Genomic DNA, 24,750 nt, shown 5'->3' with positions numbered 1-24,750 from the left:
TGATTTGTAAGATACACTTTTATTTTTTGAATAGCTTTCCTTTAGCCAATTGTTTACCGGCTTAACTGTATAACATCTACCAATATTATTTCACATTAGTGCTTCTGCAACTTGACCAACTGTATACAGTTTTTAGATTGTAATCTTGCTAGCAGGGCCCTCTTACCTTTTTGACTGTCTATTAATACCCATTCTTATTTTATTAGTGTGTACCCAAATGGAAAATGCACCAGAATTTGCTGGCACTATACAAATAAATATTAATAAATAACCTATTACCCTTTGTTCGAGCTTCACTTAGTGTTGATACTCTCATACTGTAGATTAAAGTTTGATCCATCCAGTTTATGGGGGAACCTTGACAGTTCCACCACCATTTTCTTTCAAATGTAAGCCCTGCTTTTATTTACTTTATTTGGTTGTCTAGCTCAGTGGTTCCCAAATTTTTTTGAATAAAGGCACCCTAGTGTACCAGCATTGTTTTCATGACACTCCTAAGCCAAAAGTTTATGATTCAGAAATTCATAACAAAAAACAATGTAGTGAAGTAGTAAAGTGAAGTAAATTGTGCATACCTGTCATCCTTAGGCTCAGTTATGTGGTGGTTCACAGGTTTGTGCTTCTGTTTGTCCACATATTTACATTACATTGACCAGAAATAATGTGGCTTGGTGCTGGACCACCAACCTGAAGCACCTCTGCAAGTATCCTGAGGCAACCCAGGGTGCCACGGCGCACAGTTGGGGAACCACTGGTCTAGCTGATGAGGGCAGAGGGAATGGGTATGAAGTCCAGGCGGCTGAATAGCTGCCGGTTCATATTCCGATGCCGGCAGCTCAAAGGGAGAAGATCCCGACAAGGCAGGTAAATATTCTACCCCTCTCCCCCCTAACCCTCCCTTAGTGGTGCCTAACCCTAACCTCCCCCTAGTGCCTAAGCCTAACCTCCCCCCCGGAGGTGCTTAATTCTAACCCCCCCTTATCACAACCTAAACCTAACCCTCCCGGTGCCTGACCCTAACTTCTCCCTGGGGGTGCCTAACCCTGACCCTTCCCCCTAGGGGTGCCTAACCCTAACCTCCCCCCAAAACCTAACCCTAACCCTGCTACACTCCCTTCAACCTAACGCTAAGGGCGTCCCGGACTTACCTCGTTCAGCCTAGCGTCCTTCGGCATTCCGGCATTGGGATTAAGATAGGCGTCAGTATTTCGTCGCCTATCTTAAGTCTTTTGTCGGGATTTCCTTGTCGGTATTGAGACCGGCGGCATTGTGGGCACTGGTCTCATAAGTACATTCCTGGCAGGGACATTAGACCTTTAAGCCCACTGAGTATTTGCATTATCTGCTGGTTATAAAATTCCAGTGTATTCATCAATATGTTACAATTCTTCCCATTACTGTATTTTGTATTTTTGTCCCAAATAGGTTTGTTGTAGTTCTCAGATAACAGTTGGTAGAATTTTTCATGTAATATCTCATGTTTAAATCTGTAATGTCTGCTGGATATTCTAAAATTATATAGATATTTTTACACATGTCCTGAGAGTTTCATATATATATAAGTGTGACATCTATCTATAGATTTAAAGGGACATATAGAAACTTAGTGAATTAGCAGTTCATCCAGTACATCAAAAAAAATATAAGTGGTGTTTGGATTTCCCTTCTAAGTAGTGCTCTTGCAGTGTACAGTAAATTGTTTGCTACATTAACAGTTCTCCTAGTGAAATTGATGTTGCTCTCCATGGTACTGAACTACTGAAGCTTGGCTTCTCTCCATTGTCTACCATTGGAATAAACCTGTCACCTATGCTTGTAATAAAATGGTTATTAGTATTTGTTAGCCCTAATATGTTGTATCTTCATTATAAGTTGTGTTTTTTTCTTGATTTAATATATCATATAATATGGGGGATTATGAAATACAGAAGGGTGGATCTTTTCTATTTAGCATAAGACTACAATACTGCATATCCAGAGCTTGTGTGATTGGCTTTTAGGCTCCTGGTTAAATGAAATACTATTTACAGGACTTATAAGCAAAATATACCATATTGTCACAGCAAACTTAGATGCCATACTATCAATTGACCTTTGCCAGATTCACTATTTTACACTATAGATTTATGTTGCTATATGTATGTGTGTCAGTATGAGTAGGGGTATTGGTACACTATCAAACTTTACTTTTTACAATTTTTTAGATATTTCATACTCCTTTGTTAATAGTGATGAGTGCTCATTTTTTATGTGTCCACGATTTTTGTCTTATACATACATAATGCTGGATGCAGGTTTCAAGAGACATATATGCTGGCCATGTTGACACTGACCACATCAATATTCTATCATTTCAACACTGATGAAATGTCGACATGATTAGAATGTTTATACATCTCTGGTGGTCTAGTGGTGACTTACCTAGTACGGCAGGTCCGTTGGCTCCAGAGATGTCTCCTGTGTCCAGCAGTGACATCAGAATGACTTCCAGCAGATCCTTCATTGAATCTGGTAGTAAGTATGACTAATCCTAACACCTAACCGTCCCCCTATTATCTAACATTAACTTCCCCTTCTGTAGCCTAACCCTAATCCTCCCCTTATTGCCTAACCCATCCCTAACCTCCTGTAGTTTAACCATAACCCTGCGCTGCTGGTCTGTGCAGAATTTCAACATTTCACATGTTGACATTTCACACGTTGTCATTGTGAACATGTCAAAGTTCTGCACATGCCAATATTGACATCATAACTGTGAACATTGTGATGCCGACATTATGGCATTATAAACTACATTCTATCTATCTATCTATCTATCTATCTATCTATCTATCTATCTATCTATCTATCTATCTATCTATCTGTCTATCTACTGTATCTATCTGTTTGTGTGTCTGTCTGTTTTTTTCTGTCTCGTTTTTTAACAAATAATTATTGGGGGACATAATAATAAAATTGCATGTAAATTGGAAAAAGGCATTAACCATTACAAATGAATGCATTAAAATAAGAGTTACGTTAGGCTTAGGGGTAAGAGAAATTCAAAGAAAAAGTGTCTTTTATACTATTCAATATTAACAAGTTTTCAGTATAATTAGGGTTAAAGGTGACTGCAAGGGAGAGGGAGGAGGGGAGGGATAATTGTTTATTCGTATGCTAGCATATGAGAGTTGAGTGATCTCCCAATGCAATCATGCTGGTTATTTGACTGCTTAATCCCTGTCTTGTTGACATTTTGCTGGAGTCCAGGGGGAGATCAAGATAAATGATGGAGTTTTCTTTATTACTACCTATGTATTCTTATACAGCTTTGCGCTAGATATACCAAATAGCACAATAGGCGCACCAGGGTCCTTGCAACTTAGCTGCGGCAAGCATCCTTTTTTCTCTCAAAATTTGCATCTTGTTCGCAACGCTAAAATGACTTTGTATGTGGCTATGATGCAACCAAGATGCAAAATTGTTTTTCAACTGCGCATGTATATAAGTCGCTAAAAAGTCCCACAGTGTGAGTACACAGGGTTGCAGTAGCAACTGAGACACCCGGTCTCAGAAATGTATTGGAAATGTATTGGGTGCTCCTGGGTAGTGACTGATAGGTGGCTATTCAGATGCATGAAGATGAACCATCTTAAGGTTATGTTATATAAGTGTCATGGGAGTGTAGCATAACTGGTTGTGAACTATGGGCCTGATTCTGCTGAGGACAGAATTGCAAAGCTGCACACAAGCAGCTTTGCAATTCCATCTTCAATAAAATGCAAATACAGTCGGAGGTGTCTGACACCCCCTGCTGCATCTGCGATCCCAGTGCTACGACCAAAGTCACAGCCTGGGATTACCATCATGACCATCAGTTGGACAATGTTGGACGGCACCGGCCAGCTGAATAAGCCTCAGCTTACACAGGGTGGTTGGCATGCAATGAATCTGCATCCATGGATGAAGATTATGGCCTTGCCACTCTCAGAAAATGGGGGCGACATGACCCTATTTCCAGAGCGCATGCCGTCCCCACCTCCGCACTACCCTGTAAATGCCTCTGCCTGTCAATCACGCAGAGGCATAAGGTGTATGAAGTTAGGAAATGGGCGTCACACCTGCTCACTGGGTAGGTGGCTATAATAAAAGCTTGATAGTCAAATGATGTAATCACACTTTCCCCACTTCCTTCTGTGGGCGGCAGCTCAGCCCTGCAGTATGCCGATAGGTAGAATGGTGAAAGATATAGAACAAGTGGGGTAGAGAATGCGCCAGTGAAATAATTATGTAGTCCCAATGGACACCAACGAGAAATAATAAATACATGCGTACTACATGGACGCTAAATAATAGGGCATCAGAAGGGGTCACTTTCTTCGTATGATGTCTCTGTCCTGGATTGGAAGTTTGACACCTTCTGCTTCATCCAACCAATGTATTACAGTACAGGCAGTAAGTTCCCATAGTGCAGTATGTTTGTATATTATAAAAGCATTTATTCCAAACATAAACAAACAGTACATAGGAAACAACGTACAAAAGGATATTTTGCTTATCTGTAATCCTGTAGTCCAAGTGGTGGTGGTCAGGGTAAACGTCCAGTAAGGGTATCACAATTGTCTCTCACAGCAAAGGTAGGTGGAGGTAGGTAGGAACCCAATGCGTTGTGCCAGATTGTGGCTTCCTCAGGGGTATTGAGGCATACAGGGGTCTGTATGCGATCATGCAGGGCACATTGTGCAAATATGCAGAACAGGTCCCGCGCACTCACAGATTCCTGATAATCGTGAATCTGCGATCAGCACACTGCTTGAATCAGGCCTTCAGACTCTTAATTGCCTACTATGGAGGCCATACTCTGCAAGAGAATCTGCATCTAGGAAGGGGAAGGTGCAAGTTTCGTTAGTGCGCCTGATGGTAGCATCTAAAGATGCACACTGGTTGCATAACTGGTTGCAAACTCAGACACTTAATCACTTACAGTGGAGGGCATGCTCTGATGGAGAATCTGCATCTATCAGCAGGTGCAAGTTTCGATGGTGCGTCCGATGGTAGTGCCTAAAGATACACCAGGCAGGATTGTTGTGTCTAAAGACTAAGTTGGTGTCACACTAGCATTAGCATAAAGTCACAGATGCGGTTACGGCAAAAGACGCCAAAGCGTGTGACTCAGAATCAGCCCCTAGATTTGCTATACAATCAATTACAATATCAAGATATTGTTATGTGTTATCAGCAGAGATGAGCAGTTCAGTTTGCTGAAAACTGAACACACCCAAACTTTGGGGTTCTGGCTCGGATCAATTTTGGGGTTCTGAGTAGAACTTAGTCCCGGCTCGGGTCTACAAATAAATTCAGATCTTGGATCTAAAAACCAGATCTCGGGTTTTGGATTGCTTGTAAACTGGTCCAAATCACATGATTTTAGTTATTTTTATCAATTTTAAAGAAAATCAAAACCGAATCCAGACCAAAACACTTGAGGGTGGTTTTAACAAAACCATAATATTTGATAGTGGTTTTATCAAAACTAAAATAGGGGGGTCTGCACACATCTCTAGTTATCAGTCATTTTCATGATAAAGGCCCTCATTCAGAGCCGTACGCTCTGAGCAGAGCGCACGCTCTGAATGAGGGCCGGGCTCCATTTTCATGGAGCGTCCTCCTGGACGCTCGTATAGCTGTGGGTCACCACCCACAGGCTATACGAGCGTGCATTGTGATGGTCGCGATGGTCGAGACCATCGCGACCATCGAATTTGCGAGCCGGAGCCTGCGGTTGAGGTTTTCAACCGCAAGCTCCGGAGTGATTTTGGCTCTATCAGAGCCAAAATCACTCCCACTGACATCACTAGTGATGTCAGTGGGCCGGCTTCTGACGGGAGGCGTTCCCGTGGGAACGCCCCCGTCAGGGAGGCACACCCCCGGCACGCCCACCAAAGGGAGCGTGCTGTCAATCAACATTGACAGCACGCCCCCTTTGATCGGACACAACGAGCGAAGGACTTTCCTTCGCTCGTCGCGTCTGGCGCATGCGCACGACGGAGCTCCCTCCGTCGTGCGCATGCTCAGTCCATAACATCGACCCACTTGCGAGCGGACAGCCGCTCGCGAGTGGGTCTGAATCAGGCCCAAAGTGCCTAAAAGTGGGCAGATTACTGGCAGTGAGAGATGAGTTGATCTTCATTCTTTGGTGCCGTATCTAGTTCATATAGAACCTATGTTCTTTTTTCTTTTAGCTATTTACTTTCCCTGCATATACAGTAGAACTTGTTGGACTGCATAGCTCTTTATGCCCATGCATATATTCATGCATACAGTATGTATGTATATATGTACAGTATGTATGTATGTTTGTATGTATGTATGTTCACTAAGCTTCTGAAAAGCTTGAGTGAAATAGAAGACCAAACAAAATAGATGTAGCCATGCTCATCATGCAGAAATACTACAATACTATACTTAAGGGGTCCTGTAGTACCAAAATTATTTATGGATGCGTTTTCTTCACTTAAAGTTAATATTACTCACACACGACCTGCCTTTCTCCCTATCTGTTCTTACCTATTCAATGAAGGGATTGCTATTGGAAACTGAAAATGGTTCGCAATCATTTATGTTTCCTATCTGATTGTGATGCTTTTGTCATTCAATGTCAGGGTTGCAATGTTTGCTGCTATCTTATGCTTCTTTTCGATATCACCATCATTCTTTTCCACAGAGAGAAATATTGATACATTGACAGTGCTCTGTTGTACATGCGCAAATCAACTCAGTCTCCAGCGCACATGGTGGCATGCCTTGGAAAGGCATATTGCGATGGCAACAATGCTGAAACATTTCACAGTGGCCTTATGATGACCATCCCTAATTCAGTGAATCAAGCTCTGACTATCATATTAGCTGGCACTGTAGACAGCTTGGCTTCCAGCTCAGCAGACATCTGATAGACCTAACATTATGTCAATTGGTCTATATCTTAATATAATGCTATACCTCATACCACTCTGGGGCAGATGTACTAAGCTATGGAAAGTGATAAACTACCAACCAATCAGCTAATAACTGTCATTTTTCAAACACACCCTGTAACATGACAGTTAGGAGATGAGTGGCTGGTAGTTTATAACTCTCCACTTTATCACTCTCCAGACCTTAGTACACCTAAGAAATACTTGTAACTTGTTTGTCATGTTTTTTCTAAATGAAATAACATTATATTTGATAGTATAATATGCAATCATGTTCACGGCTTATTCCAACTTGTTTTTCTTACCGTGAAACAGAACATTTTTGTTTTAGAATGTTTTTCTGTACTGATCTAAAGAGGCACATTATGTTTGATATATGATATTTATTAGTTCATGCAGTTACACAAAGCACAGTGGGGTGCCCTAGTAATGTTTGCTTCTACTGCAGCAAGATGTAGTCATTGCCCTATTATTTTAGTAATAGACGAAAATTACAAAAGTGCAAAGTAACACTAAAAAACAAAGAGAATTAACTATTTGAAGCAATATGTGTAGCAGAATGGGCAGCAATTATGTTGCTTTTGGTACAGATTATAACTTTTGACTTCAGCTTTCGGGCATGGCATATATTTAGGATGTGGTTACTTAAGATGTAAGAACATGCCAATGTATATACTATGATAATAAAAGCCATCTGAGTCAGAACAGCATCCACATTTCACACAGAACAAAGAATACCTTTGGCATGCAATTGCATCAAATGTAAGCGATCAGTAACTGTATTTTCAGATTGTAGAGAAATTAAGGCCTGAATCAGAGGCAGCTGCGTCTATTGGCAGGCGCTTGTCTGTGACTTTATGCAAAACTGCTACAAAGTCCTTCCCTGGTGTACATCTGTGCATAATGTGAAAGGACTGAGATGCTTTCAACATCCGTAGATGCTGTAATTGCGCTTTGTGCATCTTTAGACACCACTATCGATTGCACCATCAAAATTTGCGCCAACCCTATGGCAGGTGCATATTTATCGTCTGAGTGCGGCTTCCAAAGTGAACTGAGTACGTAAACACTTCAGCAACACGCCCGCCGCTCTCCCATAACACGCCCATAAGACGGGACCATCTCCGTGCATCTCTTTAGCCACCTCCCAGGAACACCCAGCACTTTTTGAAGACATTTCTGATACTGTACATCCTAAACGTAACAGCGCCACGATCTGTGTAATGCAATGCCGTAGGAGTTTTCAGGGATTTTTCGTGAACATTGGTATTTTGTGCAGCTTTGAAACAGGCCGTTAGTGCTCTTTAGAAACCACATGTGTATTTGTGGTGAGTGATTGGCAGTTATTAAGGCAAACATGATTATAAAATATATACCTACTGTAACATATATTACTATCTGGGATACCCGACATCTCCGTTCTGAGGAATGTACTTGAAGTACATTGCAGCCTTCAATTTTTACATTGCTGACCAACATTGGAGAGCATGGCATATGAAAATGTGCTTGGAGGAAATTAGTAACTGTCAGTGCAGGTGCAGTGTGACAGTTGATCCTCCGACTCACTGCTCTTCCATTGGAGCTCTGCCTGCTCCCCACTACTACATATCAGCCTGTGCATTCAGTTCAGTGCAGTTTTATACACTTTAAGACATCCTGTGCGAATAACAATTTCAAATCAGAGTCTCCACAGCCTACTTAGTGGGCACAATGTAGACCTCCATGTCGCTGATGAACTTCAACCATATCCATAAACCTAATCCTGGTCACACTACACCACCATGTCAAATTTGGTGGAGCTAGTTACAAAACTCTGGCTGGGCAAAAAAGGACAAACCGACACACACACTTTCCCGCTTTTTATATAGTTAAGGATTACCAATCATACAGTAACTATTACTAATGCCTTTTACCTTTGTATGATATTGAAATATTTCTGATCTTGTTCCCCTTTATCTTGCAGTAGAAACAATGGTGCTCTTAAACGTATGGTTTCCTCTTCTCCGTTGTCTCTATCACACTGCTTTTCTCTTTTTAACGCTACACAGCAAGGCCAAGCTAGTACATTATGGGCCTGATTCTGAGTCACATATGTCTGAATGCAGATATTGGTATTTAGCAGATTGTGCATGTGTCGCAGGTTACATGTGCATCTTTGCAAACTTACGACGATTCAGGATCCCAATGCATCTCAGCCATTTCTCTTTGAGGGTTGAATGGTCATTACTTTGTGGCAACAGGGCATATGCACGTAAGAGAACCGCTGCTGTGTTGTGGGTATGTAACCATAGTTACTACCTATTCTGAGTCATACGTATGTCCTTGATGTGATGAGCTCGCTTAAGTTTTACTTGCACCCCATAGAGATGTGAACAAAAAATAACAAGGTTCTCCCTCCTGTAATTACCCGCAATGTGAAGTTCTGTCCCTACAATGTTTATTGCTCATGTTTTATAAGAAATAATATGCAAAGTTATGTAAAATCTATTAGTAGTCACCACACTTCAGTGACCAGTATAAAAGCACTAAGGTGGCAATTATATGCTGTAATGCAGCCATGGAAATCCTTAGTGAATTCTGTTATCTGTACATCATCCATGTACTGTATTTCAAAATATGTATCGTTAAGATTTTACAGTACGTTATTCCTAATATATTAGTAATTTTTCATGATGTTTAATGTAGTCATGTTAAAGGCATACTGTGATTGGTGATAGGCATCTTGTGTCATTAGACCTATGGTCTATGAAGAGGGGGAGAGGCCATAATGACACAATTTTCATAGAATTGTGTCATAGTGGGCCTGCCCTTCCTCTTAAACCCACAATCACTGACATTATGCCCTCTGTCCTGCCCACTTCAATTGGAAGTGGTCTAAATGTGAGAGGGCCACCTGCTCTTCCAGGAGACCAAGAGTTGGTGAGTGTAGTTAAAGAGCCACTACTCTATTGTCTTTTTTTATCTGTACATCAATAAAAATAATTTGCATTAAACTCTTAGTTAAAAATTGGTGATATTATCTACCTCAGCTTGCTTTAATGAAAAATATTACATACCCAAACCATTAGCATACCTTCTTACATTTAGACAAAATAATCCAACTACCTTTATGATGAATGGCCCCAAAACCAAATTTCTACAAAATCAGGTGAAAATGTTAAATTTCACCTGCTTTTGTAGATATTAAGTGATAATGAATAGACCCCTTATAGGATATCCTGTGACTGATATGTGGTTCCTATTGTGAATCCCTCCTTACCTCCCAATCTATATTATGAAGAGCTTCTTTTCAGACTAGTATTCTCTACAATGTTTCCATAATAAATCAGAATCAGAGCTGTAGATGCTACATCTATTGTTTGCCGCGGTAATCCTGGACCCCAGCACGCCTCCACATGCTGTATGTGTATGAAAGGGAAGCACATGGTGAGGCATACTTGCTTACTCTCCCGAAAATCATGTGTTGCTCCCATCCCCCCAGAAGAGTGGTCAAGTCTCCCTGCCCAAAGGCTATGAGGGCCCTGGACCCGGCTCAAATTGGGTCTGGTCCATTGCCCAGGCCTGAAACGGGTCTCATCAGTGGTGTTCTTTTTTTTTCCCTCTCAATAAAGCTCCACACTGATATGACCCATATGCCACACTCCTGTTTCTCGCTCACAGACACAGCTGAGCGATTCAGTAAGCCCAGCACTGTCAGAGAGTAGGCTTCTCCTTGTTTACAGCCTTTGTGATGCTAGGAGGTGGGAATTGAGCGCTGATATTAGGACTGTCCCAGAAGGGGACATTGTGAATAAATTAAGAAGATCTCCACTCATAGGGGAATTGTCTGTATTAGGAAATATCCCCTCAGGTAAGAGTTGGTTGGTCCTCTGTGTGGCATAAAGTTAACTGGAGGCACTGTGTAGCATAATGTTTACTGGCAGCCTTACAGTATGGCATATTGTAAACTGGGATGAATATAATATGGCATAATATGAATTGGTGGCATTAATACTGTATGGTGCATAAAATAAACTAGGGCAATATTATGGGGCATAAAATGAGGTGTCTCTCTAGACCCACAAATTTCTGGCTAGGCCCCTGATTAGACCCTTGATGTCTTTGGGTGTACTTGCTGGATCACAGCTTTGATGTAGCACAGATATTATAAGTGGAATTTTCCATTCTTTATAACTTAATGAACTCCACACAAAACTAAATAACATTTTATATAACTGTAGTTCTATCACCAAATGTCTGACAATAAAAATGGACCATAATACCTATTTAAGTTCACTGACTACTGATATTAAACCTTAAGATGAACATCAACGATAAATGCTCATATAAATACAGTAAATGCCTTTATTTATACAACCCATTAAAGTTGTCAAGGAATTAATTTCTACATACAGTATTCAGAACAAAGAAACTAACAAAATAAAGCAGCTTCTATCCAGATAAATCTGTCTAACTTCATGCTTACTATGCTGATGTATAGGTGTAAGGATATCTATACCTGCAAAGTAATGTTCATGAATTTATTCAATCTATGTAATAAAAGTTAACGTGGATAAACATATTGATAAATAGGCTTATTCTCTACTGAGTGAAATAAAGATGAGCATGTATACAGTAAGATATAATACTGATGATAAAATATGACACTCAACTGTCACGGTCGTTGCTGAATCACATTCAATTTACAGCACATTAGTACAAGGTTAAGGTTCTACTCCCATTTAAGTGCACTGACAGAAGCATGAGTAGAGATGAGAGCACCCATTGCTGGGACGCACTATATGATCTGTGAAATTACACGTACCTGGCTGCATTATCAGCACTTTCTATGGGTACAGTCATTTATTTTTACAGAAAATGATAAACTTTGTCATTTGTTGCAGTTACCATTAAATCTGTATTTCACAAAGTCCACAGTTATTAATTGGTTCTCACTTCTTACTAACCTATCTGTACTGGACATTTTGGCAACACGCATTTCATGAGTGACCTTTTTTCCTTTTTTGGTATATTATGTCCTAGATAAATCCCCTTCCTGACAAATGAGAAGTTCAGTTTTAATTATATTTTTTCCTGATGCTAGGCTATTTCTAGATTAGAAACAGTCTAGCCTAAAAGATATAAAAACATACTAGTGCTTAGTTCCCTCAAATAAAATACTGGCATAGGCATATATACACACTGGGCTTATGTTAATAGCAAAAAAGCAAAACATACATTCATTGAAATGCAGACAATTCTCCAACTAGAACTAGAACTGGAAAAGGCAGTATAATTGTGAACTATGTACTAAATGGTGAAATGTACAGTAAGTAAATGAAATATAACAGATTGTTTCTTGTATACAGTACATATTATGTTATACCACAATGGTAAAACACCTGAATATATGAGGACATGCCAAATAATACACTTGTTACTTTATCTAATCAATTCTAAACTCTAATCAGACTCCGTATGTATTTAATATGGTCTGTGACTTCATTTTCAGCTAGTATTTGAATTTTGAATGCTATTCTGTTTTTATTGATTTTCTTCTGGTTTGATATCAAAAGGACAAATTATTTTTCACCTACCATTGCCCTGTTTTATCCATGAATTGAGCATGATCTATTTAGACATCAATGTATATTAAAAGTGAGTGCATTCAAGCATTAACCTATGGCAGAGCTGTTCTTAACCCGTAAGGCATGAGTGAAAATCAATTCCCTCAATTACTACAGACCAGTTCTGAGCAAGAATCTTGTATTGTTAATCTACGCCTCAGAACAATGAGATTTAACAAGAACGTTTTGGATAAATAAAAGGATTTAACAAGCCTACTTGACCTGTGCAATTTGAGGAAACACTATCTATCTTTTACAGGAATCAATCTGGGATTAACATACTTTAGAACATTTTTAGCCTACACTGGCAACTGAGCTTCGCCATAATCCACTTTTAGGGGATCTATTTTATACGAGTGCCCGGAAAAGCATTGTAAGCACTTTTTTTTGTAAATTCATATGGGTCTATTTCACTTATAGGCTAATACAATCGTTTTTATGCCCGTTGTATGTATGCATAACCAATTACATCATAAACAATATCAATGTACTACAGTAGATCTATAAATCTTAAGAACAAAAGATATTGATTACAAATATTAAAATGTGATGATAAATACAATGTTTCTGATTGCCACTGGCTTTATCCTGATCAAGTGCTGATTCATACTGTATTTATCGCTATTAGCTATTATTATCAATGGTCACTATATAAAGTAGTGCTGTATCTAAATTATCTTAAAAATCTTATGGGCACTGCATCAACGATTCAAGCTGCAGGGTACCATTCCAGGCACCCTTCTAGCCAGAAGCAGGGACCATGGGGCAGCGAAGGTGCCACCACTGGCTCTGCACTCTGTGCGGTGGCACTGCATGCACACCCCTAGTTACAGCCCTGTGGTATCAGCTGTAGCAGGATATTATGTAAAGGAAGATATATTAATTTGAAATTGTGGGTTAGGGCACCAAGAGGTAGATTTACTAACAGGCAGTTTGTCAAAGCCGCCTATAGGAGTTAATGCTAAACAAGCCTGCTTTGCCATTGATTCCTGTTGCCGTCTTAAAACTATCAGTCAAAGCCACTGATGATCAGTGACTTTGATAAACCGAAGTTTAGTAAATCTTATGCTGGGTACACACTGACAGATATATTGGCTGATCAATTGATCGGTCAATATATCGGCTGCCCGTCGGCCAGTGTGTACCCGCGATATGTCGGTGAACGGCATCGTTCACTGACATATCACATTGGCTGTGCTGCAGACATATCTGTTCATCGGCAAGTGTGTACGGGTGGTCTGCAGACCGCCCGTACACACACAGCGGCTACCGCGAGGAGGGGTACGGGACACGCCAACCGGCTGCCGGGACCCGAGGGTACAAGCAAATGATGGCCGTTCAGTGTGTATCATCTGCAGATATATCTGCAGATCATTCAATCTGCAGATATAACTGTCAGGTGTGTACCCACCTTAAGTATGAACACTTCAGTATAACTTGTATTTGAGTAGAGTAATTAAGCTACTCTACATTGTAGTGAGATTACTGTTCAAACATTTGGATAACAGGTAGAATGTGAAACAAGCTGAGCTGCAGCCACTTTGTCCACACTTAATGGACCAGATTGTACATCAGAGCAAATAACAAGATTGCATTGAATTCCATGCATTGTGGTGATCAGATTTTCCAACTTGGGTATAGTATATGTGATCGATGTTTTATATATGACCCTGATCTGGATAAATTTCATGGAACAGTAAGAGTCCCCCAAAAGTTACAATATGATCTAAGATAAATTATTTACTAAATTGACTCTTACTCAGAAAATTGCTTTCATTAGAAATCCTTCCACTGGCGTTCCATCTCTGCAATGATCCAATTCAATTTAAGCTTCTCACTCTAACCTATAAATTTATTACCATTGCACCCTCCATATATATCTGACATTCTAGCATATTTGCCACCTTTTCAAAAAAGGTGTACTAAGTATCATTTCTTATCGTCACATATTGCAGGAAAAATTAAATCATGCAGGGACACTGGATCTAATAGGAGCACATACCTGTAAAAGTAAAGTGATTACTTATGCATCTATGCTACATTGGCTAATGTCATGAAAGATGGCATTATTTATTGGGAGGCAAGTACCAAAAAGTTTTTTGGAGCTTGATACAATTCCCCAGATCACAGTCCCCATAGACTTAATTTGCAATCAAAAATAGGGGGACTCTCCAATGTCTGCTGCTGTACCCTCTTTATAAATTTGAGGAACATTCTGTATAAGTAATGTGAAAATCCACCAAAAATGCCAGTTTTCAGAAGATTTTCTGTGAAAAAGGTTTAAAAAATAGGCCCCCTTGTCTCAAGATACATCTTCTTTCACCCTTTCTGATGTCCCATGCATCTAGCCTCCCCCTGGTAACATCCTCACACTCCAATATCCGAAGCTTCACCAGTGCTGCTCCACATCTGTGGAACTCCTTACCGCACCTGAACAGGCTCTCCCCCAAGCTTCAGTTCTTCAAGGAATCCCTCAAAACCTGTCTCTTTACCGTTATCTCACTTTCACATGACACATCTCTTACAGCTCATCCAATCACCCCATGTCCCACTAACTCCCGTTTCCCTCTGCCACATCTCTCTAGACTGCTCTCACATGCAGGGCACTCTCAACTTTATGTGTCATATCTGTTTCCTCACATCTACCGATTCACACAATGTCCATCCTATCTCAACTGTATGATTGTTATATGATGTGTATGATTTTGCACATGCTCTGAACTGTATGTGTATACCTGCTCTAAGAATTTACACACATCATGTTTTGATGCACAACTGTTCTGACATGGCATGTTCATTGCGCTTGTATCCCTTTTGTTTAAATCTGTTTCATTGTTTCCTTGCCTGTCTTGCACTGCATACTGTAACTATTTGTGTCTTATAAATAAACTTTGATGATGCTTCTCAAGAAATACTAAAGTAGTTGCCACCAAGTTGAGTTGTTGTTTTTTTCTTGAGGGTATATATAAAGAGCATTGAAACACACAGGTGGAAATATGCATGTACTATATTTTTAATAAGGTTAATAAGAATCGAATCTAATAAACTTTTAAATTGTTCCTTTTTTTTTTTCTTAGAATATTTCTCAGCTGCCATGTGGAAGAGCACTGTACACCTATGAAGGGAAGGAACCTGGGGATCTTAAGTTCAACAAGGGGGACATCATCATTCTGCGGCGGAAGGTGGATGAGAACTGGTACCACGGAGAGTTGAATGGAAATCGTGGCTTCTTTCCAGCAAGCTACATCCAGTGCATAAAGCCACTTACTCAGCCTCCCCCACAAGGCAAAGCACTTTATGACTTTGAAATCAAGGATAAAGATCAGGATAAGGATTGCTTAACATTTACCAAGGTAAAGAAAAAAGATTGTGGTCTGCATTAAGTTTCTAGAGATCATACCTTCACCCTGTATGGATTTCCCCATCTTTTTAATTCTTCTATTTCCATATTGGTCAGCTCAAAAGGAATAGTAGATAGAGACATTAATGGCCAGATTCAGAGGTACACACTAAAGCTGGGTACACATTAGATGATGATTAGATGGTGTAACTGTTCGTCAAAATCGGCTAATGTGTACACACTAGGGGCCATATTCAATTTGGAGCGAAAAGTCCGTTGCCGGATTTTTCGCCATCATCGCAGGTTTCAGGGTCAAAAACCTATCACGCTCATCCCCGCATTTCCCCGTATTCAATTCCAAATCAGCGAAAATGGGACCCGGCAAAACCAAAAACAGAGAAAAATCCTGTCATTTTGGGGGAAATCAGCCTGACACCCCCCAAAAGATGCTCTGACAAGGGGGTTCACTATGGGTACCCCCGAATAGTCCTGCTAAAGGTATTTGGGAGTTTTAAATGGTCTCAATAGGTGCTATTTTGTGTATTTGAGTTAGTGGCGAAGAATAGTATTTTCCACTGTTTTTTTGGATAAATAAGTAGTTTCTTCAAATTTGGGGTACATGAAAATGGGTGCAAGCATATTTAAAAATTGCTAAAGTCAAGCATTAAAAAGCACCAAAAATGCACCTTCAGCAAACACCTGCAATCAACAAAACACCTCCCCCATACTTGAAGACTCCCCCAAAGGCTAATTCCCTAGTTTTTGAATTTGTACCCCCACTTTGAACTTTTTCGCCCACTTTTTCAAAGTGCTTTTATGGGGTGTCCTTTGTGTTTTTTTAAGTTTTTTGATGCAGTTTGCATCAAGGGGGGCGTACAAAGGGTGCACAGTGGTTTCCGCACCTCAGTACCCCAAAACCGCAATTCTGCACTTTTTTCCACTGGGTATAATTACACTGCATTGCATTTTCGCACCGGTGAAAAAAACGCTACAATTGAATATGGGGCTGAAATCGGCAAAAATGACATCATCGGTGAAAAGTTTCGCCGAGAATGGCAGTCTCCTACCCCTGTGAGGGAGAACGATCACACTGATCTCGCCCCCCTGGCTGGGCTGAGGGAATGACAGCGTTCCCTTCCCCAGCGTGCAGTGCCGCTAAGTGACGCTACAAAAATATGTTGATTTTTATTATCTTAATGGGGGTGGGGTCACGCCTCCCGTGATCCGGCCACGACCCCTTCCCCGGGCACGGTTCTCAGCACCCAATATAGATACGCCCCTGCTGGTAAGCTTCTGTTTTATGTGCACTGACTCTACAGCACTGCATACTTTGTGACGCCTCATGAATAAATGTTGATGATATGGGAAAAAAGTTAATAAGAATGAAAGGGAACAATATGGCAATTGGCATCCTGTGTTGAAGCACTGGAGATTTACAAGAAGAAGCAGGCCACCAAATTGTTAGCTTGATATAAAGGCGAACAGAATAGAAGAAAAACTACTGTACATTGCGAACAAAGGGGAAGGTGAGATCATATGCTTTAGTGACAAATCTTGACTAGGAAGGTCAGTATCACTACAATGAGCAGTGCAGAAGTTTAATTGGGGAAAACTTTCAAAAGCTGAGCTGCTGATCAAGTGGATTGTGCATGAGATGCCAGAGAATAAAATGGAATAACATGTAATGCTTAGTAGGGCTCTGTAAGAAACCATATGTGACAAGAACATCTGCAGTGTACTATTTATTTAAATAGTAAGTATAATACTGCTAATTAAGGTGAAAGGTTATAGAACAAGTGCATAGATAGATTGACACATTAGCAAGCACATTCTTGCATCATTGTTAATGTAATGCACTGTAATAGTGTGACACTTGTAGATCACCAATCGTACATGATCAGATTATTTTGTCTTTTAGAACTTTTCGACTGATGCAGAGTTGAATGAAAATCTGCATATACTGTAGATAGGTATGCAGTCGGGATGCTGACGGTCTAAATGCCGACCGTCGGCATTCCGACAGTCTAATCCCGGCAAGGGTCTAATGACAGGCGTCAAAATCCCGACGCCTGTCATTTTACCTACACTGGGAGCCCGACGCCCGGCATCCCGATCGAAGGTGAGACGGGCGCGGACAGCCGCGGGGGGTGGGAGGGTTAGGGTCGTCCGGCGGTAAATCATACCGATCCCCTGTAGATGTGTCCACATACACTTACTGTATCCTTAAATTGCACCAAATAGCCTTGTATGGCATGCCATGGAATTTACCACTTAGAAGCTCCATGCAACTTTTTTGTAACATATGTGTTTTAATATGCTACTTTATATAAAATCCTTTGCAACACAGATAGCTACCATAAATGCTTAGGGCCAGATTTAGAGGTGTACAGGTAATGTGTACACAGCTGCTATGCGAAAATATGCAAATGTCGTAGCCACCGGGAGATATATTGAGAGGCACGCCTGCGGCTTTGCAATTCCAAGCATCTGCATAAATTATCATAACATCTGCATATAAAGATGCAGCATTGGTCGTAGATCATTAGATTGTCGCAGCCCTGAGTATACCTATAGTCCCGCAGAATGGCCATCAGAATTCAGATGTCAGAGCCATATTTCTTGTGTATGGGATCACAGTTGCAGGATGTGACAAGCCCCAAAACAGTCACAACACGCCTGCGTTCTTTGCCGACATTTCCCGTTACCTCCCCTAAACACTCCTTGACTGTCAATCACACTGCAAATAAATAGTTGTTGCGAGTGACTATGGTATTGTACCTTGGCGCATGCACAGTGTGACTTAAACACATGCGCAGTTTGCTGATTATTGCTCAACTGCAAGAACACCAACATAGCTTAGAACTCTGAATCAGGCCCTTAGTACACTATTAGATGTATACTAATTAGGGGTGAGCGGGTTCGGATTTCTGAAATCCGAACCCCCCCGAGCCCCCCCGATCTGAGTCCGATCCGAGTCAGGCTCGACTTTTCCCGCCTGACTCGGATCTGAAATTGAGGCAAAATGTCATCATCCCGCCTTCCGAGTCTCGCGGGTTTTGGATCCTATATAAGGTACCCGCGTCGGCGCCATTTTCTCACTCGGCTGTGGACAGTGAAGAGGGAGGGTGGGAGTTAGGGCTGTGTAGTGTAGTGTAGTGTAGTGTAGTGCTGCTGTTGTCCACTACTTCAAAGTCCATAGGGGCTGGCTGTGTTGTGCTGTGCTGCTGTTGTTAATAGGGGCTGTGTCCACTACTTCAAAGTCCATAGGGGCTGGCTGGACTGTGTTGTGCAGTCAGTTCTCCATAGGGGCTGTGTCCACTCCAAAGTCCTGTGCAGTGTCCCAGTCCTAAAGGGGTGCTGTAGTGTTGTCCAGGGGGTGCTCTGTCCATCAGGGGTGCTCCCCCCAAGTGCTAAAAAAATAATATATTTTCTGTGTTTGTGAATTGTGTGCGCAGTAGCCGCACGTGCATCAACAAAGTAGTGCCAAGCGTGCGCCTGTGTCATAAGTAAAGGGCCGGCTGGCTTGACCATTAAAGGGTGCTGTAACCCCCAAAGTACACTCCAGTCCAAACTAAAAAAAAAAATATTTTCTGTGTTTGTGAATTGTGTGCGCAGTAGCCGCACGTGCATCAACAAAGTAGTGACAAGCGTGCGCCTGTGTCATAAGTAAAGGGCCGGCTGGCTTGACCGTTAAAGGGTGCTGTAACCCCCAAAGTACACTCCAGTCCAAACCAAAAAAAAAATTATTTTCTGTGTTTGTGAATTGTGTGCGCAGTAGCCGCACGTGCATCAACAAAGTAGTGCCAAGCGTGCGCCTGTGTCATAAGTAAAGGGCCGGCTGGCTTGACCGTTAAAGGGTGCTGTAACCCCCAAAGTACACTCCAGTCCAAACCAAAAAAAAAATTATTTTCTGTGTTTGTGAATTGTGTGCGCAGTAGCCGCACGTGCATCAACAAAGGAGCAGCGCCAAGCGTGCGCCTGTGTCCCATAAGTAAAGAGCCGGCTGGCTCATTTCTTAAAGGCTGGTGTAACCCACAAAGTGCACTACTCTCCAGCAAAAATAAAGAAATATTTTCTGTGTTTAGCCGCACGTATATATCAAATCGATATAACATAAATGGAGGACCAAACTTTCTCCGATAAAAATAAAATAGAGAAAGATCAAGAACCACTTCCTCCTAGTGCTGAAGCTGCTGCCACTAGTCATGACATAGACGATAACATGCCATCAACGTCGTCTGCCAAGGCCGATGCCCAATGTCATAATAGAGGGCACATACAATCCCAAATGACAAAGTTCAGGAAAATGACCTTGAAAAAAACATTTAAATCATCTGAAGAGAAACGTAAACTTGCCAATATGCCATTTACGACACGGAGTGGCAAGGAACGGCTAAGGTCGATCCCTAGTATGTTCATGACTAGTGGTTCAGCTTCACATGACGATGGAAGCCCTCCTCCCACTAAAAAAATCAAAAGAGTTAAGCTGGCAAAAGCACAGCGAAGAACTGTGCTTTCTAAGAATATATCACAAATCCCCAAGGAGAGTCCAAGTGTGGTGGTGGTGGTTGCGATGCCTGACCTCCCCAGCACTGGACGGGAAGAGGTGGCTCTTTCCACCATTTGCACGCCCCCTGCAAGTGCTGAAAGGAGCACCCACAGTCCACTTGCTGATATGCAAATTGAAGATGTCACTGTTGAAGTACAACAGGATGAGGATACTGGTGTAGCTGGCGCTGAGGAGGAAGTTGGCGAGGAGGATTCTGATGGTGATGTGGTTTGTTTAAATCAGGCTCCGGGGGAGACAGTTGTTGTCCGTGGGATGAAAAAGTCCATCACGGTCATGCCTGGGCAGAAGACCAAACATTCCACCTCTTTGGTCTGGCAATATTTCTATCCAAATCCGGACAACAACTGTCTTGCCATATGTACCTTATGTAAAGGTGGAATAAGTAGGGGTAGGGACGTTAACCACCTAGGAACATCCTCCCTTATACGGCACCTGCAGTGCGTTCATAATAAGTTACTGTCAAGTTCAGAAACTTTGGCTAAGACCGTAAGCAGTCCAGGGACACCTAAATCCCGTTGTCCTGTTGTATCCAAGCGCCTGCAAACCACACCGTCAACTCCCTCCTCGTCAATTTCCTCCTTAGTCAGGATCGGAAGTAGTCCTGCAGGCCATGTCACTGGCATGACTGACTCTCCTATCCCGGATTCCTCCGGAGGATCCTGCATTGCTACGCCTCCTGCTGCCGCTGCTGCTGTTGCTGCTGCTGGGAGTCGTTCATCATCCCAGAGAGGAAGTAGGAACACCACTACTTTTACTAAACAATTGACCCTCCAACAGTCCTTAGCGAGGAGGATGAAGTACGACAGCAGTCATCCTGAAGCAAAACGTATAACTGAGGCCTTGACTGCTATGTTGGTGTTAGACGTGCGTCCGGTATCCGCCATTAGTGCAGTGGGATTTAGACAATTGCTGGAGGTAGTGTGTCCCCGGTTCCAAATCCCGTCTAGATTCCACTTCACTAGGCAGGCGATACCGAGACTTTACAGAAACATCAGAAAAAGTGTCCTCAGTGTCCTGAAAAATGCCGTTGTACCCAATGTCCACTTAACCACGGACATGTGGACAAGTGGAACAGGGCAGACTAAGGACTATATGACTGTGACAGCCCACTGGGTAGATGTATCACCTTACGCAGCAACAGCAGCAGCGTCACCAGTCGCAGCATCTCAGAAACGCCAGCTCGTTCCAAGGCAGGCTACGCTGTGTATCACCGGTTTCAGTAAGAGGCACACCGCCGACAACCTCTTAGAGAAACTGAGGGAAATCATCGCCCAGTGGCTTACCCCACTTAGACTCTCCTGGGGATTTATGATATCTGACAACGCCACTAATATTGTGCGGGCATTACATCTGGGCAAATTCCAGCACGTCCCATGTTTTGCTCACACAATAAACTTGGTGGTGCAGAATTTTCTGAAAAGCGACAGGGGCGTGCAGGAGACGCTTTGGGTGGCCTGAAAAATTTCTGGCCACTTTCGCCATTCAGCGACTGCGTGCCGAAGACTGGAGCACCAGCAAACACTCTTGAACCTGCCCCGCCATCACCTGAAGCAAGAGGTTGTGACGCGGTGGAACTCAACCCTCTATATGCTTCAGAGGATGGAGGAGAGCAAAAGGCCATACAAGCCTATACATCCACCTATGACATAGGCAAAGGAGGGGGTATGCACCTGACTCAAGCGCAGTGGAGAATGATTTCCGTTTTGTGCAAGGTTCTCCAGCCCTTCGAACTTGCCACACGTGAAGTCAGTTCAGACACTGCCAGCTTGAGTCAGGTCATTCCCCTCATCAGGCTTTTGCAGAAGCAGCTGGAGAAAGTGAAGGAGGAGCTAAGACGGAGCGATTCCGCTCGGCATGTGGGACTTGTGGATGAAGCCCTTCATTCGCTTTGCCAGGATTCCAGGGTGGTCAATCTGTTGAAATCAGACCACTACATTTTGGCCACCATGCTCGATCCTAGGTTTAAAGCCTATGTGGTGTCTCTCTTTCCGGCCGACACAAGCCTGCAGAGGTGCAAAGACCTGCTGGTGAACACACTGTCAGCTGAAGCAGAACGTGACACGTCAACAGCTCCTTCTTCATTTTCTCCCGCAACTGGGGCTGCCAGGAAAAAACTTAGGTATCCTAAGCAACCCGCTGGCGGTGATGCAGGGCAGGCAGGACCAAGTTTGGACATCTGGTCCGGACTGAAGGACCTGGCAACAATTTCTGACATGTCTACTGTCACTGCATATGATACTGTCACAATTGACAGAATGGTGGAGGATTACATCGGTGACAGCATCCAAGTAGGCATGTCAGACAGTCCATACCTGTACTGGCAGGAAAAAGAGGCAATTTGGAGGCCCCTGTACAAACTGGCTCTATTTTACCTGAGTTGCCCCCCCTCCAGTGTGTACTCTGAAAGAGTGTTTAGTGCAGCCGGGAACCTTGTCAGCGAAAGGCGTAGGAGGTTGCTTCCACAGAATGTGGAGAAGATGATGTTCATCAAAATGAATTATCAGCTCTTCCAGGGAGACCAGCCTCCAGAACGTACAGAGGGACCTGTGGTGGTGGATTCAAGTGGGGACGAGTTAATACTTTGTGAGGATGAGGATGTACACACTGAAGAGGGTGAGGAATCGGTGGATGAGGAGGATGAGGATGACATCTTGCCTCCGTAGAGCCAGTTTGTGCAGGGACAGATTAATTGCCAGCTTGTTTGGTGGGGGCCCAAACGAACCAATCATTTCAGCCACAGTTGTGTGGCAGACCCTGGCGCTGAAATGATTGGTTTGTTAAAGTGTGCATGTCCTGTTTATACAACATAAGGGTGGGTGGGAGGGCCCAAGAACAATTCCATCTTGCACCTTTTTTTTTCTTTGCATTATGTACAGTTTGGGGCCTAGTTTTTCAAACTGCCATCCTGTCTGCCACTGCAGTATCACGCCTAGATGGGTCACGTGTTTGTGCCGCCCACTCGTGTCGCTTAGCATAATCATCCAGCTACCTCGGTGCAATCTTTTGGACATAAAACACTATTGTGAGGTGTGAGGTGTTCAGAATAGACTGGAAATGAGTGGAAATTAAGGTTATTGAGGTTAATAATAGTATAGGAGCAGAAAAACCTACAAATTCTGTGATTTTAGCTGTTTTTATGCTTTTTTTTTCAAAAAAATACAGATCCAAAACACAAAACCCAGAACCCAAAACACGGAAGGGTGGTTTTGGCAAAACCAATCCAGATCCAAAACACGAAGAAAGATCCAGATCCAAAACACAAAACACGAAAAGTGGCCGGTGCACACCCCTAATACTAATGCAATCACAACTGCATTCTCTCATGGATCACAGTTGCTAAAATATTAATGCTTTCCAAAGCGTAGCTGAACATAGGGACGCCCACTGCTGCCTTCTCATATACATCCAATGATGTACAATTGCGTAAACATTGGTAACATCGGATAGGGTAGCCATGCTGCAAACACTGACATGCAGAGAGCTCTCATGCTGCAAAGGAGATTGCAATAGCTAATTTATGCTAATTTATGCATTCCCATGAAACAGCATTTAACCGGCCAGACACACTGCTAGCCACCCCCCATTACCTCTCTCACACTGACTACCTGTCACTCACTTTGCAAATGAATCCCCTGTGGGGGTGTAATCAAACAATCGCTGCTCAGGCACAGTGCGGCTTACATGCATGCTCTATGGCAAACAATAGCTCAATCTGCATAACTATCTCTGAATCAGTCCCTAAGCTACAAAATTCAGGAAAAAGTAAGCAAAAAAGCAAAAGACAAAGGTCCGATATGAGTGACCAGCACCATGCCTCAGCCCACACATCATTGCGCTTAGTCTGCTACTTTATACCAATTTCATTGTAATAAAAATGCTAATCCCATTAAGACACAAAATTCAGGAAAAAGTATGCAAACCTGTGGCAGAGCGTTTACATTGTGCCATATGGGCAAAAAGAATTTGTGTATGAGAACACATGTGTATACTGTATTTTGGCTCACATATTGTGGTGCGCTCATCCCCGAACCATATAGTTGATCTCGCACCAATCATCATCAGGGCACACGTGGACCAGGCCTATACCAGATGAAAAAGGATATGCCTGGGAACACGCCACTTCTGAACTGTGACTACACGAGATATCCTGATACAACTTAGTTGATGATGATGAGTAGCAATCCAAGGGATAGGTGGCAGGCACACTGCTAGATGATAACAACAGTGCCTATGAAATAATATACACAGTTATTTCCATGCATGCAATGATGGAGCGTACTG

General features: G+C 42.3%; 1 protein-coding gene across 3 annotated transcripts in view; it reads left to right on the top strand.

Moving 5' to 3' along the window:
• Positions 1-24,750, top strand: part of SH3RF3 (SH3 domain containing ring finger 3) — a 554,601-nt gene that overhangs the window by 256,373 nt on the left and 273,478 nt on the right. For all 3 annotated transcript variants that reach the window (XM_088445962.1, XM_088445963.1, XM_088445964.1), the window contains exon 2: positions 15,637-15,912. In XM_088445962.1, coding sequence (XP_088302088.1) covers positions 15,637-15,912 — 276 coding nt within the window. The remainder of the gene's footprint in view (positions 1-15,636; positions 15,913-24,750) is intronic.

The sequence above is a fragment of the Taudactylus pleione genome, unplaced genomic scaffold (assembly GCF_031769625.1).
Source record: "Taudactylus pleione unplaced genomic scaffold, aTauple2 ptg000391l, whole genome shotgun sequence".
NCBI classification, from domain to species: Eukaryota; Metazoa; Chordata; class Amphibia; order Anura; family Myobatrachidae; genus Taudactylus; species Taudactylus pleione.
The sequence above is the reverse complement of the archived record's forward strand: the minus strand, read 5'-3'. Positions and strand labels throughout refer to the sequence as shown.